This window comes from Chrysemys picta, unplaced genomic scaffold (assembly GCF_011386835.1).
Source record: "Chrysemys picta bellii isolate R12L10 unplaced genomic scaffold, ASM1138683v2 scaf22, whole genome shotgun sequence".
Classification (NCBI taxonomy): Eukaryota; Metazoa; Chordata; order Testudines; family Emydidae; genus Chrysemys; species Chrysemys picta.
Genome location: NW_027052729.1, coordinates 101,625 through 117,289, shown reverse-complemented (window position 1 = coordinate 117,289; position 15,665 = coordinate 101,625). Strand labels below are relative to the sequence as shown.

Here is a 15,665-nt window from a genome sequence, read left to right as displayed (position 1 = left end):
CACAGTGATTTCTAAGGCTCCAAAATGCTTGACCTTGTATTATGCAATACACTCACTCCACAATGGCAGGTTTCAGAGTAGCAGCCGTGTTAGTCTGTATCTGCAAAAAGAACAGGAGTACTTGTGGCACCTTAGAGACTAACAAATTTATTAGAGCATTCTTAGTCTCTAAGGTGCCACAAGTACTCCTGTTCTTTTCACTCCATAATGAAATTCCAACTGTCCATATTACAATTTATGTGATAATACTCTGTTGATTTACTCAAAGTTTAAATTGCAAAATGAAGGATATCGATGCAAAAAAGTTACAAGAAAATTAAGAAAGGGTTAAACCTTAAACATTGTTGACATAATGTGTTTGCTATATATTTCTGTGGTTCAACTCTTCTCTGATCAAAATCTCATGTCTGAATTGTAACAGGCAGCTTAAGCACAGTATAACAGCATAACAAATATGAACTGGAAAAAACTTTGCAAGAAAAAAGATGTGCATAATTTTCCTCTAATGTCAGAACGAAGGGAGAGATTTCAGGTGGCCCCAAGGGGTTTTCAAGCCTCGAGTGTCTCTGAAGGGGAACGGCAAGGTGGCAATCTGGGAAATCTTCCTGCTGCTTTTGCAAAAATCTCTCTGAAACGACCTGAGGTGAGAGTTCCATTCAGATATTCCAACACAGACTCATCAGCAAGTTGGGCATGCGGAGACATGTTTGGTTGCAGTGATGGAAAATGGGACTCTCTGACCAGGAGGTAAGGACCATAGGCGTGCGCAGCACATTGCATTAGGGTGTGCACCCAGGGAATTTTTTTTTTTTTTGAAAGGCGAACATCATAAACGGCTGGGTGTGGGAGGGGGTGCTGTGTGCGGGAAGGGGCTCAGGGCAAGGGATTGGGGGGCAGAGGAGGGGGTGTGGGATGTATGAGGGGGCTCAGGGAAGGGGGTTGAGGTGCAAGAGGGGGCGGAGTGCGGCAGGGGGCTCAGGGCAGGGGTTCAGGAGGGGTGCAGTGTGCAGGAAGGGGCTCAGGGCAAGGGATTGGGACAGAGGAGGGTGTGGGATGTATGAGGGGGCTCAGGGAAGGGGGTTGAGGTGCAAGAGGGGGCGGAGTGCGGCAGGGGGCTCAGGGCAGGGGTTCAGGAGGGGTGCAGTGTGCAGGAAGGGGCTCAGGGCAAGGGATTGGGACAGAGGAGGGTGTGGGATGTATGAGGGGGCTCAGGGAAGGGGCTTGGGGTACAGGAGGGGTGCGGAGTGCAGGAGGGGGCTCAGGGCAAGGGATTGGGGGCCAGGGTGTGGCAGGGGGCTTAGGACAGGGAGTTGGGATGCAGGAGAGGTGCGGCAGGGGGCTCAGGACAGGGAGTTGGGGTGCAGGAGGGGTACAGGGTGCAGGCAGGGGGCTCACGGCAGGGGGTTGGGGGCAGGAGGGGGCTCAGGGCAGGGGGTTGCGGGGCAAGGTGCAGGCAGGGGGCTCAGGGCAGGGAGTTGTGGGGCAGGGGTTGGGGGGCAAGGTGCAGGAAGGGGGCTCTGGACAGGGGGTTGGGAGCTCAGGGCAGGGGGTTGGGGTGAGAGGTGCAGTCAGGGGACTCAGGGCAGGGAGTTGGGATGCAGGAGGGGTACAGGGTGCAGGCAGGGGGTTCAGGGCAGCGGGTTGGGGGCAGGAGGGGGCTCAGGGCAGGGGGTTGCGGGGCAAGGTGCAGGCCGGGGGCTCAGGGCAGGGAGTTGTGGGGCAGGGGTTGGGGGGCAAGGTGCAGGAAGGGGGCTCAGGACAGGGGGTTGGGGAGAGAGATGCAGGCAGGGGGCTCAGGGCAGGGAGTTGGGATGCAGGAGGGGTACAGGGTGCAGGCAGGGGGTTCAGGGCAGGGGGTTGGGGTGAGAGGTGCAGGCAGGGGGCTCAGGGCAGGGGGTTGGGAGCTCAGGGCAGGGGGCTCAGGACAAGGGGTTGGGAGCTCAGGGCAGGGGGGTTGGGTGAGAGGTGCAGGCAGGGGGCTCAGGACAGGGAGTTGGGATGCAGGAGGGGTACAGGGTGCAGGCAGGGGGTTCAGGGCAGGGAGTTGGGGTGAGAGGTGCAGGCAGGGGGCTCAGGAGAGGGAGTTGGGGTGCAGGAGGGTAGGCTGTTTGCAGGCAGGCCCGGGGCTGGGGATCTGGGCTCCCCCGCCCTGGCAGGCAGGCTCGAGGGCCGGGCAGAGGGGGCCGGGCTGGGCGCTTGGGGCCAGGCCGGGCAGAGGCAGCCAGGGTGGATCGCAGGGCGCCGGGCTGCTCCCAGGGCTGGACTCAAGCCCGAGGGTGCCGGGCCGGAGTCCCCGAACAGCGCCGGGGAGCGGAGCTCGCAGCCGGGCTGCGGGAGGGGGCCTGTGGGCCGGGCTCGCCCCCTGCCCCGGGCCTGCTGGCTCCCAGGCCCCACTTAAGGTGGGCTGGGCTCAGGGGCGGCCTGACCCCCCGGGTGGTGCCCGGGCCCCTGGCCAGCGCGGGGAGCCGCAGGCGGGTTTGGGACCCTGGGCGCTGGAGGGGGGCAGCTGCCTTGGGGCGGGGAGCTGGGGCAGCACCCCCGCGGGCCACCTTAAGCGGCTGTGTTGGTGCTGCCGGGTGGGAGGCTGCCAGGGAGCACATGGGGCTGTTAAAGCAGCCAGCCCAGCCCTGGGGAGGGGGAGCCCGGCTCAACGGGGTGCAGGCCGGGGGCTCAGGGCAGGGAGAGGGGGTGCAGGAGAGGTTCGGGCTTACCCGCAGCGGCGCGCTCCCTGCCTGCCAGGGCCCCATGCCGGGCCGCTCCCGGGGGAGGGGAGGGGAGGGGCGGGGCAGCACAGGGCTCTGCACGCTGCCCTTGCCACGCCTCCAGGTACCTCCCCTGAAGCTCCCATTGGCCGCAGTTCCCCGTTCCCGGCCAATGGGAGCTTCGGGAGGCGGTGCCTAGAGCAACCCCTTACCCCCAGAGACATGCTGCCCTGATGGCTGCTTCGGAAAGCAGCGCGGGGCCTGCGGCACCACGGGGGGCAAATCCCGCGGGCCGGATGCAAAGCCCCGAGGGGCCAGATCCGGATCCGGCCCATGGGCATTAGGGTGTGTGCCCGGGCCCACCCCGTGCGCACGCCCATGGTAAGGACCTATAGTTTCCCAGGCTGAAAGTGAAGAGAGACCAATTTCTTTCATAAGAGACAAGCACTTCAGCCTCAGTGCTAGCAGGAGAATCCATGTGGAATGATGGGGTTTTCAAATCTAGGACAAACTCACAAAGAAGTTTAGAAATTTAAATACCAACATTTTTAGAAGTACTCATCAAAATCAAGTAATATTTTATACAGGATTTAAAATGAGATGCGGTGGAATTTTAAAAGCTGTTACTATTTATTCTATCTGTGCACTGTGACAATCGTTTCAGATCATTTTACGCCATTTGTAACAGGATCTTTAGGTCAATCATTTATTTATTGTTCCTATTTATGTAATTACTGTAGGCATTTGTTTCTGATGAATAAATAATTATTTTATATAAAATGGCAACCTATAGCAATAATGAGTTGAATTAAATACCTATTGAACCAAAAAGAAAAAAGGAGAAGAGAAAAGCCCTGTAATTGTTCAGCCTTAAAACCCCAATTCCAGAGAGTACTTATGCACGTGACTAACTTAAAGTATGTGAGCCATCCCACTGCTGTTAGTGCTCCAATCAGGAACATGCTTAAATACATTGATGAATCAGTGTCCCAGTTCACAATAATTCCATATTAAAAATCATAGTTACTGAATGATAATTAGCCTTTCCATTCAAACAGACCCCACGCCACACCTGAACTCTGCCACCTTTTCCTATTCTACTTTTTACCAGGTTATTTTTCCCCAGAAAACCTTGGCCATTTGGATGTTTGGTGTAGTAGACGGTTGTATTGGAAGAGGCTAGATTGGTGCCCTTTCCCCCACTAAGCAAGAGTGCATGCATCCCTTAATACATATCAATTGTTAGTTTGTAATTAGCCTGTCCATACCCCATCCATCAGGTTTATGTGCATTCACATACCCTCTCCCCCCACCCAAATCAAATCAGGTTTGTATGTATCCAACACCTACGCACAATACACTTACTAGCACTGCCCCCACTATTAAGTTTGTGCTCGCATGCACTCTTATCAGCTTTGTGCCCCCACCGCCTGATCCCATTACCTTTGTGTGCACCCAGATCCAATTCATTCTTGGGCATACACCACAAACAAAATTACATGTGAATAATGAGAGCAGGAAGAGGCCATTTTGTATTAGGATTATCAAAGTTTCTCTTTGTCACCTCTAAAATGCAGCTCCCCATTTGGTGGAATACATCAATCAGTTACTACTGGAATGGGGATAGGAGAGGCGGAGCAGGGGTGGAGTCGGGCCAGGGCTGGGGGTAGAGGGGGCTTGAGCACCCACCAGCGCCACTAGAGTCTGCGCCTATGGGGGCTACCCCTTTTGCCCTCCCCCTACCGGCCTAAAATCAAGCTTGTGTGCTCATGGACTGCATGTTCCACCAACAGCCAGTTTTATGAGCACAGTGCGTCAAAATTGCAGTTGTAATGTGAATAATGACTAAAAGTTACCCTAAACCCAATAATTTAAAACGATTTGAAAAACAAAACAAAACTAGCCCTTAGACCAGACCTAGTGAGGATCTACCTCTCTACCAAATCTGGGTACGTAGACAGTATTCTGAAGAGTTGCTAGCACTGCCTAGGACAAATTTAAGCCAGACACTAAAACTGGAGATTTCTTATTTAAAAGTTTTTAAAAGAAGTCAAACAGCCACTACGTTAAATGTTCCAATAGTATAAAAACAAATTGGGTGTGAGTTCTCACAATGATTGTCAATCTCCCTTTAGAGAAAAAACAGGAACATATTCCCCACTGGCAATCCCTTTCATAATGCAACCGAAAATACGGAGTTGCTAATAGGAGCCTCTGTACATTCAAAGTCAACAGATGGCGCCACTGCAGAAGCCTTTGCTTGTCTTTCCTCTGGGGTTCTAAAACAGTTCTGATGTGGGCCTAATCTTACAAAAATTGTTCTATGGACCATTTCCTCACCTCTTCGAGATCAGGTAACGCCTTCGTGGCAGGTACAGCAAATGCTTCCAAAGAAAAGTAGTACTAGGAACATATTGACAGTAATTTCAGTACTAGGAACGTGAGATCTGCCTGCTCACTGAAGACCACCATCAGGTCCTCCATGTGCCACCACCGATACATAAACCTCAACTTGGGACCTGCTGGTTTAGAGGCACGTACAAGGAGTTAACTCTTACAACAAATGCCTATCCTTTCTTATGGTGCAGGTTTTTTTCAGTAGCTGTGCCTATCGGTAGTAGGAGTTCTTTCCTGCTCAAGTCTCTCTGCCTTCTTTCATTCCTTGGTGGAGTGGAAACCTACAGGTTATATTGACAAAACACAATTACATTAAAATGAGAGCAAAAAACAACAACCAAAAACAATAGACTGTATAAACAAGTCAAGGATTATAAACAGATTGGTTCACAACCTCCAAGATGTATCCCCCTCTCTGGTGGTACATGGCAGTAACAGAGCATGTGGGAGCCATACACGTTCTTCTTCAAAGTCTAACTAAATCATTACCCCTATGGTGCAGAGGGGAACCTCCCGCCAATCATTCCATCACACTGTTTTTAAGCTGGGCTACATATAACAAATGAATTCATTTCCTTAAGAAGCCATTGGGCGATTTCTATCATCTAGGATTTTAGGCCTTCCTGTGGGAAAGCCAACCTTAGGGGAATAAAAAGGGAGGAATACGCTACTACTAGATCCCCACTTAAGCTCGCCTTTATCCTACCATTGGTAGGCAGGAGGAAATAGTGACAGGTTTGTCTCCAGCTTTCATCCTAGAAAGAGATGAGGCTCTGGTTTCTGTACAGAACACAAGGTGTTTCCACACAACGTAATTTTTGTGCCACTGATATTGCAAGCTACGCCCACTAGAGCTGTACTAGCACTGTCCCAGCCCAATGTGTGCATGCTCGCTAAAGGCCCCCCACGTGGATCATAACTGTACGAAGAACAACCCAAGAGAAGTATGTGCAAAAGCATCTTACTCCAGGCACCTCATCTCACTTCCATGTGGCACAAGTAAGAGTCCCGTGCAGATGGCTCTATCCCTGCACGAATCCTCTGCAGCAGGCTCTGAGCAATTTGTAACTAACTTTCCTCAAGCAAGAGACTAGCCGTTTGCATATATGCTGCAGGGGAGCTGGAACTAGGGGCACTGGGGTGCCCAGCATGAAGTGATATTAGCAAGCGAATGCACGGTTTCCATCATACATGGGGTTTACAGTGTTGTTCAATGGCTTTCAGCATCCCCACTATAAAAATTGTTCCAGACCCCTGAATTGCTGTTACCATAGGTGCCAACCCCTTGGGGGCTCCAGGGCTGGAGCGCCAACTGAAAAAAATTAGTGGGTGCTTAGCACCCACCGGCAGCCAGCTCCCTCCCTCCCTCCCAGTGCCTCCCACCCGCCACAATCAGCTGTTCCACGGCGTGCAGGAGGCGCTGGGAGGCAGAAAGAGGAGCAGGGATGAGGCACACTTGGAGGAGGGGACAGAAGGGGGTCAGACGAGGTGAGGAGGGGGTGGGGTGGGAAAAGGCAGGGCGGGGGTTGGGGAAGGGGTGAGGGCAGGACCTGGGGAGCAGCGGGGGCGGCAAGAGGCGGGGCGGGGGTGGGAGCTTAGGGGATGGGGGCGGGTGGGGCCGTGGGCAGAGTGGGGGGGGGTTGAGTAGCTGTTACTGTACAGGTTTCCTGAAAAAGGTGATTTGGCTCCCCTCCCATTACCCTGTGTTTATTTTGTCACCTTAGCCTGTCCTAGTATTCACACTACTTATTTCCCTCTCTCCTCAACAGCTTCCCCTGAACTTCACCCTGGTGGGGAATACACATCTCCAACACCCACAGAAAGTAACCGGAGAATGGGAAACATTGCAGCCATGGCTATCTGGGGGGTCTGGTAAGTCGGCCAGAGTGGTGGAGGTACAGAACGTCACAGCATGAAAATGTTATGTTTCTTCGGGCAGAATTAGACCCTCACTAGCTGAGCACCATCTTTCGGAAACCGGCCATCGGCGGGCACCCCCCTCTGGCCTGGCGGCCATCGGCGGGCGCCCCCCTCTGGCCTGGCGGAAAGCCGCCCAAAGCGATATGGCTGCAGCTTTTTAAGGCCCAGTCGCCCTGGCCAGGCATTCCTTTTCTATGGCTGGAGAGTTCTGCTTCTGGGGCAGCAGCTTTCTGCTCACATACCCGATGGGATGTCTCTCCCCCTTTCCGTCAATCTGCATTGGCACCACCCCCAGCCCTCTTCTGAAGCGTCAGTGAACACCAGAAAGAGCTTGTCAAAGTCCTGCTTTACCAGCACCGAGCCCTTGACCAGAGCCTCTTTCAGAGCACAGAGACCTCTCTGCCACTGCTTGGTCCAGACCACCTTATCTGGATTACCCTTCTTACATACATATCTCATCGCGGCGCTCCAGCCTCTGCTTTGCCCCTCCTGCCAACTCACAACCGGCCACCCGCTCCTCTTTCTCAGGCAGTGCCTGTCGCTGCTTCCCATCCGCCCTCCTCACGGTGCCTGCACCGCTTTTAGCCTCAGCCGCAGTCCCTCTCATGCCGCCATGTGGAAGCCTGGACCGAGCCCCCCGCCTCTGAGGTGCTTGCTTCATCTGGTCCCAACCATTCTGATGTTCCCGGGGTAGCGGGGTTCTACTGGCTGTGGGCAGCTCCTAGTGCCGCTTCTCCCCATTGAGCCCCCCTTTCCCTGAGGGCCTGGAGTAGTGTCAGAATTTCAAAGACCAGGGCCCCCGCCTGGGCATGTGGCCCTCTGCTCCTAAGCCCCGCCCCCGGATCATGCCACCTCAGAGGTTCTCTCGGGCCCACCTCACAGTCGGCGCTCGCCGTCCTCTAACCTGAAGTCTCGCCTCAGTCTTGAGCTGACTCAGCCTCTCTCTCACACCGAACGCCCTCCCTCTTGAACCAATTACCGCCCAGTCTGAGCCCCACCCCCTGGTGGAGCCCCCTGTGGGCTCCGTCCAGCCCTTGTGTCTGCGACTAAGTTTTGGAGTCCTGGTGCCATGGCGGCAGGGCAGCGATGCACAGAGCTGCCTCCAGAGGTGCGAGGGGCGGATCTCACCTGTCAGGCTTCCCATGGCAGCCCCCGCACTGAGCCTGCCCTGGCCTCTTCCTACGGGGCAGGGGGAACCAAACCATCCCCTGCTGTCCCTCAGCAGTGCACAGAGCCTGCCTGCCCCTGCTTCCCCACTGTGCCAAGCTTGGCCCCATCCCTGCTGCTCAGGCTTTAGCACCAAGCCCACCATGGCTTCCCTCGTCCCCAGCAGCGCGGAGCCATCCCAGACTCTTTGGCAGAGCCCACCACCAGCCCAGGGAGGAGTTGGGCCACTCCCAGCCTTAGGCAGTGACTTCCCATTTGCACAGCCCGACTCCATTGACAGGAAAGAGAAACCAGGAGATAGCGACCCACATCCTCAAAGATGTTTGGGCCCTTCACTCCCATAATGGCTATGTACCTTGGAGGAGCTGGGCCAATATAGCCAAAAGATACAGCAAAAGCTTCTAGTGTAAAGAGACATCCCCTGCACAGGCATCAGAAAGGAAATGACCCGCACACTGAAATGTGCTGAGGTGCTATCTACACATCAGTATATTGAGTCCTGGAGGTTCTTCTTTTTATCCATAGAGGTTTAAATTAATCTTCTAGGCAAAGCACTTTCAACCTTGATTTAATTATAGGGATGTGTTTTATAGTACACAAAAATAAAGAGCTTGTAATTTTACAATTCTATCTACAAGAGACCAAAGGTCATAACCCAGTACCTTAAACTTTAAAGCATTCTAGAGTTACATGGAAATTCTGTTCTTTATTCCCCCTGAAGAAACAGAATATATAGGGTTTGTATGTGTGTTTGAATCTTTAGCGATAATAATCCCAGTAGACAGGCACCTCTGACCAAGAAAAGGGCCGCTCAGGAATGCAGCAGGGAAAGATCCTTTTACCCCTGGGGCAACTGTTCCAAACCCCCCAGAGTGAACACACACACACACACACACCCCGGAAGAATATAGGAAAGGGAAATATTTCTTTCCACGGAGATGAAAGGAGAAAGATAACAGGGGGAAAGATGGGGGAAGCGGTAAAACAGGGTTGCATTCATTACAAGGCCCCACTAGTACCACGGTCGGAAAGAGCTGGGGGGAGAACGGTAATTCTATTTTATAGAGGATTTTGCTATTTCAAAATCAGATTTCATTCTGATTTGGAATCATATTCAAAAATTTTGAAATTCTGTGTGAAATGGCATTGCTGATCTCCACTGAGCTCTAAAGCAGCCTTGTAGGCTGCCCCAAAGCTGGAGATCCTTGGAGCCTTACAAGACCTAGCTCCACGGTAGCACACCTGGTGGGCTGTCCTGGAGCCATGGACCCTAAGAGCCCTACCTGGCGAGGAGTCACGAGCCTGGCAGCTGGGGCTCCCGCAACTTTCAGGCTCCCAGCTTCCCATCAGCCCACCAGGCAGGCAGCTGAGGAGCTGGGAGCCTGGAAACCCAGGTTCCCCAGCAGCGTGCCACATGGTCTATCAAGGAGCCCGGCAGCTGAGCTGTCAGGAAGCCAAGCAAGTTTCTGATGAAATTCTGCCTGGCCAGCAAAGTTCCATTGGAAACATGCTTGGTTTCTGGTGGATTCTGTCAGAATTGACACAGTCCTGCAGTGTGTTTCAATTTCAACAAAAGAGCAAACTCTGGCAATTGTTTTTTTCTAACAAGCTCCGCTAATTAGCAATGGAGAGCAACACGACACAATAGTTTTATACAATAAGACCATCATAGAAAAATCAAACAGCAGGGAAGATAATTTTTAAATAGGCAGAAGGTATGGTAATTATTCAGTGGAAATGCAACCTGCACCAACGCAGTCTTTGAGAGGTTTAGCCAACTTTACACCAGGTTAACTAGCAGCAATCTATTCTATTGAATAGTCAGTCCTGACAGATCTTTTGTTTAGCTGTGGAAGCCCTTTCTTTTTCCAGGTACGCATGATGACTCTGGCTGAGGTATGCTAGAATGGTACTTTGCTGAATTAAAGCCCTCATCATCATACCATCAGGTTTCAGGTCTCTCATAGCGTGCCATTCATCCTCTAAGAAGGAAGAAGCCACTGCACCTGCGACTCATCAGCTGCCTCTGAATTGGGTTTAAGTGAAGGGGGAAAGGGGCAAGTCAGAGTACCTGTAAACAGAGAAAAGACGACTATTGAATCTATTGAAGTCATGGAGTTCCCCTAGTGTAACTGCAGCTGCTGCACACTTCTTCACGGGCTTTTTCTACAGCAGGCGAACAATCACCTAATATTGAGTATTTGCTTTCCAAGTTGCCCACTTTTGAATAATAAATCATAGGGCAAGGGTAATAAATAAAAAGCACATCCCCATGCATATTTCAATGGAACAAAAAGCACCTGGTATAGGAGAAATGAATTAACACATGCAAAGAGAGAGAGGCTGTTTCAATTCATTATGCACAAGAGAGTTTTCTTCACAGCATTAGCAAAATTAATGCCTCCATAGTGAATTATATCCTCATGCACCCTACCAAAGTTAATCTCTAGTTCTTTCCCACCCCTATAGAATCTCATTTTTAGTAAAAATTCTGTTTAGTGCTTGTAGATCTCAAAACACTTTACAAATGAGGTCAGTACAATCATCTCCCCTCCCCCACTTTTTTTTTTTAAATGGAGGGGGACACTGGGACAGGGAGGCAAAGTGACCACCAAGTGACCCAGCAGCAGAGGCAGGAATAGAAACCAGGTCGCCTGAATCCCTGGCCAGTGCTCTAAACCACTAGACCACACTATCTCACATGTATTAGCATATTGAAAATTTAGTGCACCGTAAAAGTCAATTTCTGAGAAACTTGAGATTGAATTGAATATAAAAATATTACATTAATCTACTTTTTAAAAAATGTCTGAATGGGAAAGGTGCAGAAACCAGGGGACCTTGCTAGTTTTAGTCCAATCTTATCATAGCCACAATCATATATTGTGCTCAGGAAGTGAGCTTTAGGGCCTGCAGATCTCAAGCAATCTATAAGCCTGGGAACAGTGAAGGAACCAAACAAAGGCCTATTCTTGTGCACCTTAGAAGCTTTAGGAGGGCAACCTTATGCACCTAAGTGGCAGTGCGATCTCCATCCTCAAGATCACACTGCAGTCTGCCCAAAACGTGTGATCCAAGAGAAAAATCAAACTTGCACCACTAAAGGGTAGTTACTTCCAACGGCCGCATTTAAAGGGTAAAAAGATGTTAATTAAATTAAACGTAACAATACCAAAATTCTTCACAAGTTTATCAGATTCCTTTTTGTTTAGCCAAAGAAAGAACTGAGACTATACTTGAATGTATACATTTTATTAATTGAATTACATAAATAGTAACAAATACATTCATAAATAAGGAGTTACAGCAAAGCAATGTGATATGACAATCAAAGTTCAATCCATGCATTTAACATGGGGTCGTTATCACACTTTTATCAAATAGGTATAATCAGAGCTAGATAATTCATTTCACACATCAGAAAGCGGCGATTTTAGCAAAATCATCTTAATACAGAACAGAATTAACTACCCAGTGTAAGTCCTTTAATACAGGTCATTGTTCAACACGGAATTGGCAGAAGTAGAAGTTTCCCACAATTATTACACTTTGAAAAGCTCAATAAGGTTTAAGGGATCCCCTAAAGCTGCAGAAATGCTACCCTCTTGAAAGTCTCTGGAGATATCTTTATTCTGCCTGGTCATCTTCATCCAAGATTTTGGAATTAGGAATGACAGTAAGAACTGAGGTAGCCAGGTGGGTCCTGCATCCTTGTTGAGCTAAAAATTCAAACCTCAGTGCTTTCAAACACCTACCCGAAATTAACTTTCACACCAATTAAATTGCACCAAACAGGCAACCTCAGCTTTGCCCTCTAAATACATCTACTAATGTACGGATACAAAAACATCTAGAATTGCCAACAATTCACACTAAACCAATACCAGAAAAACAGTCATAATCACAAAATACTGCACCTCTACCCAAATACCAAGACTTAACAGAAAAATACCTACCTAAAACATCCACATCATCATCCTTTGAATTCAATAAGCGTAAAGGACTACTAAAACACCACTACTGCCACTTCCACCAATGGACACAACTACTAAAAACACTCTCACTTCTGACACAATAGGTGCAAAGTTAATTTTGAATGTGTGGTACACTTTGGTTGGTGTGACCGTTTAAGTAGAGCAGGTGTTTGAAAGTTGTGAAGTGCGGAGAGTAACTGCCAGTTGCCAAAACATTTATTTGTGTTTGCTTCCTTTTAGAAATGTGTGAGAAATACACAAGTTAGGCGTTACCTGGAGTAAATGTTAATTTTCTGAACCTTAACTTTATTGGAAGAGTTTTGGGGGGAGAATTGGAGGGGAGTGGAGGATTCAAATGTATACCTTCCCTTAAGTCACATCTTTGCACTTCCAGTAGGAAATGATGATTTCTTAATAATAGGAAGTTATAATTCTATACAACTTGAGTGTTTAAGGTCCATGCATTTCAGATTCACAGTTATGCCATGGTACTGACACTTCCTTCTTTTCCACTTCTGCTTCATGATGCCTGAATCAGAGAGAGGGAGCAAAAGGCGTGTGTAAATGAGAACCGCTTTCGACAACGGTCCAAAACCGCCCCGGACACTCCCTTTCGGATCTTACCACCAGTAGCATGTCAGATCTCCAAGAGTCCAAAAAGTGAGTAGAAAGCAGGAGACTTGGTTGCAGAATTCCAGGCAAGTTGGAAGCGCTGTTTGAAGAGCCGGAACTCTGGACACAGTGTCATGGGGGTGCCATAAATAGTAGCAGATGAGACCTGTACCCTGTTTACAGGGCGCTCATTCAGGGCAGTGGCTGCATTTGGCCAAGTGCCAAGAGACTAGAGGGCAAAGACCAGATCCCTGATTACAGGGCGGTCGTTGGCAGCAGGCTGTGAAGACAGCACGAGGCCAAGAGACCCAGAGGGCCTCGGAGACGCACACCCTAGTTACAGGGAGGTCAAGCTGCCCATGTTATGGACATGATTCTAATCCCCCAGATTTCAAAAGCGAGATGCAACCTGTACCCTGATTACAGGGTGGTCGCTGGCATTAGCCAAATAGGGGAGACCATAACCTGAATTACAGGAAGGTCAAGCTGTCAAAGTACCAAAGAGCTTGATATGTCCCATCCTAGAGAGGCTTGTGACATGGACCCTAATTACAGGTTTGTCACGCTGACTAATGGGGCAGAGCACGGCGTAAAGCCAAATGAGCAAGAGGGCAGAGACCCAGAGCCCAGTTACAGGGCGGTCACATTGCTCAGTTGAACAAAGAGCTCAATGCCCCTCCAAAGACAGGGGGAGGTGACTTGCACCCTGATTACAGGGCAGTCACATTCACCAACCTGTTAACGGAGACCCAAAGGGCCTCGGAGACGCAAACCCTAGTTACAGGGAGGTCAAGCTGCCCATGTTATGGTCTAGATTCTAATCCCCCAGATTTCAAAAGCGAGATGCAACCTGTACCCTGATTACAGGGTGGTCGCTGGCATTAGCCAAATAGGGGAGACCATAACCTGATTTACAGGAAGGTCAAGCTGTCAAAGTACCAAAGAGCTCGATATGTCCCATCCTAGAGAGGCTTGTGACATAGACCCTAATTACAGGGTTGTCACGCTGACTAATGGGGCAGAGCACGGCGTAAAGCCAAATGAGCAAGATGGCAGAGACCCGGACCCCAGATACAGGGCGGTCACATTGCTCAGTTTAACAAAGAGCTCAATGCCCCTCCAAAGACAGAGGGAGGTGACTTGCACCCTGATTACAGGGCAGTCACCCTCAATAGCCAGATAACGGAGCAGAATGTCAAAACGACACAATAGCACAGACCGGGACCCAGCTTACAGGGCGGTCACGCTGCTCAAGGTATTAAGAGGCTCGAGATTCCCCTACAGTCTAATTACATGACCTGAGGCCTGATTTGAGGTTGGTTACTGTGCCCAGAGTTCCTTTCCTTTTCCTCCATCTTCTTTTCTCCTCTGTGTGTGGCATTCCTGACACTTCCTTCTTCTCCACTTTTGCTTCATGAGGTCTGAAACAGAGAGAGAGAGCACAAGGCGTGTGTAAGTGAGAACCGACAATGCCATGTCCTGCACGCAAACTCAGTGTAATCTACTGATACACTGTTCCTTTTCGCATCTGCAGACAGTCTGGATATTTAGGTCCAAGACAGTTCTTTGTGGTCCTCAGACATTTCCAGAAGCATTTCCCGCTCCTCCCAAGCTGCACTGGGTGAGAAAACTACTGGGCCCATTCCCCTCTAAAGCCACAATCTCCAGATTTCCCCTTGACAATTATTTCACCAGGCAACCTCCATACAAAATCAGGAGGAATAAAATGATGAAGGGGGGTAAGGAATTAATTGACAAGTATTCCTAAATCAATGTGACAAGGTATACTGCCTGGAATGACTTAGTCCAAAACAGCCCCAGACACTCCCTTTCGGATCTTACCACCAGTAGCATGTCAGATCTCCAAGAGTCCAAAAAGTGAGTAGAAAGCAGAAGACTTGGCTGCAGAATTCCAGGCAAGTTGGAAGCGCTGTTTGAAGGGCCGGAACTCTGGACACAGTGTCATGGGCATGCCATAAATAGTAGCAGATGAGACCTGTACCCTGTTTACAGGGTGCTCATTCAGGGCAGTGGCTGCATTTGGCCAAATGCCAAGAGACTAGAGGGCAAAGACCAGATCCCTGATTACAGGGCGGTCGTTGGCAGCAGGCTGTGAAGACAGCACGAGGCCAAGAGACCCAGAGGGCCTCGGAGACGCAAACCCTAGTTACAGGGAGGTCAAGCTGCCCATGTTATGGACATGATTCTAATCCCCCAGATTTCAAAAGTGAGATGCAACCTGTACCCTGATTACAGGGTGGTCGCTGGCATTAGCCAAATAGGGGAGACCATAACCTGAATTACAGGAAGGTCAAGCTGTCAAAGTACCAAAGAGCTCGATATGTCCCATCCTAGAGAGGCTTGTGACATGGACCCTAATTACAGGTTTGTCACGCTGACTAATGGGGCAGAGCACGGCGTAAAGCCAAATCAGCAAGAGGGCAGAGACCCAGACCCCAGTTACAGGGCGGTCACATTCCTCAGTTTAACAAAGAGCTCAATGCCCCTCCAAAGACACGGGGAGGTGACTTGCACCCTGATTACAGGGCAGTCACATTCACCAACCTGTTAACGGAGACCCAAAGGGCCTCTGAGACGCAAACCCTAGTTACAGGGAGGTCAAGCTGCCCATGTTATGGTCTAGATTCTAATCCCCCAGATTTCAAAAGCGAGATGCAACCTGTACCCTGATTACAGGGTGGTCGCTGGCATTAGCCAAATAGGGGAGACCATAACCTGATTTACAGGAAGGTCAAGCTGTCAAAGTACCAAAGAGCTCGATATGTCCCATCCTAGAGAGGCTTGTGACATAGACCCTAATTACAGGGTTGTCACGCTGACTAATGGGGCAGAGCACGGCGTAAAGCCAAATGAGCAAGATGGCAGAGACCCG

At 50.1% G+C, this 15,665-nt stretch overlaps 1 protein-coding gene across 1 annotated transcript; it reads left to right on the top strand.

Moving 5' to 3' along the window:
- Positions 1-703: 703 nt before the first annotated feature.
- LOC135977743 (collagen alpha-2(I) chain-like) lies at positions 704-7,072 on the top strand. The gene is made up of 3 exons (XM_065579003.1): positions 704-747; positions 1,985-3,083; positions 6,869-7,072. The coding sequence occupies exons 1-2, from the start codon at positions 704-706 to the stop codon at positions 2,934-2,936; spliced, it is 996 nt and encodes a 331-aa protein (XP_065435075.1). The 3' UTR covers positions 2,937-3,083; positions 6,869-7,072.
- The last annotated feature ends 8,593 nt before the right edge of the window (positions 7,073-15,665 follow it).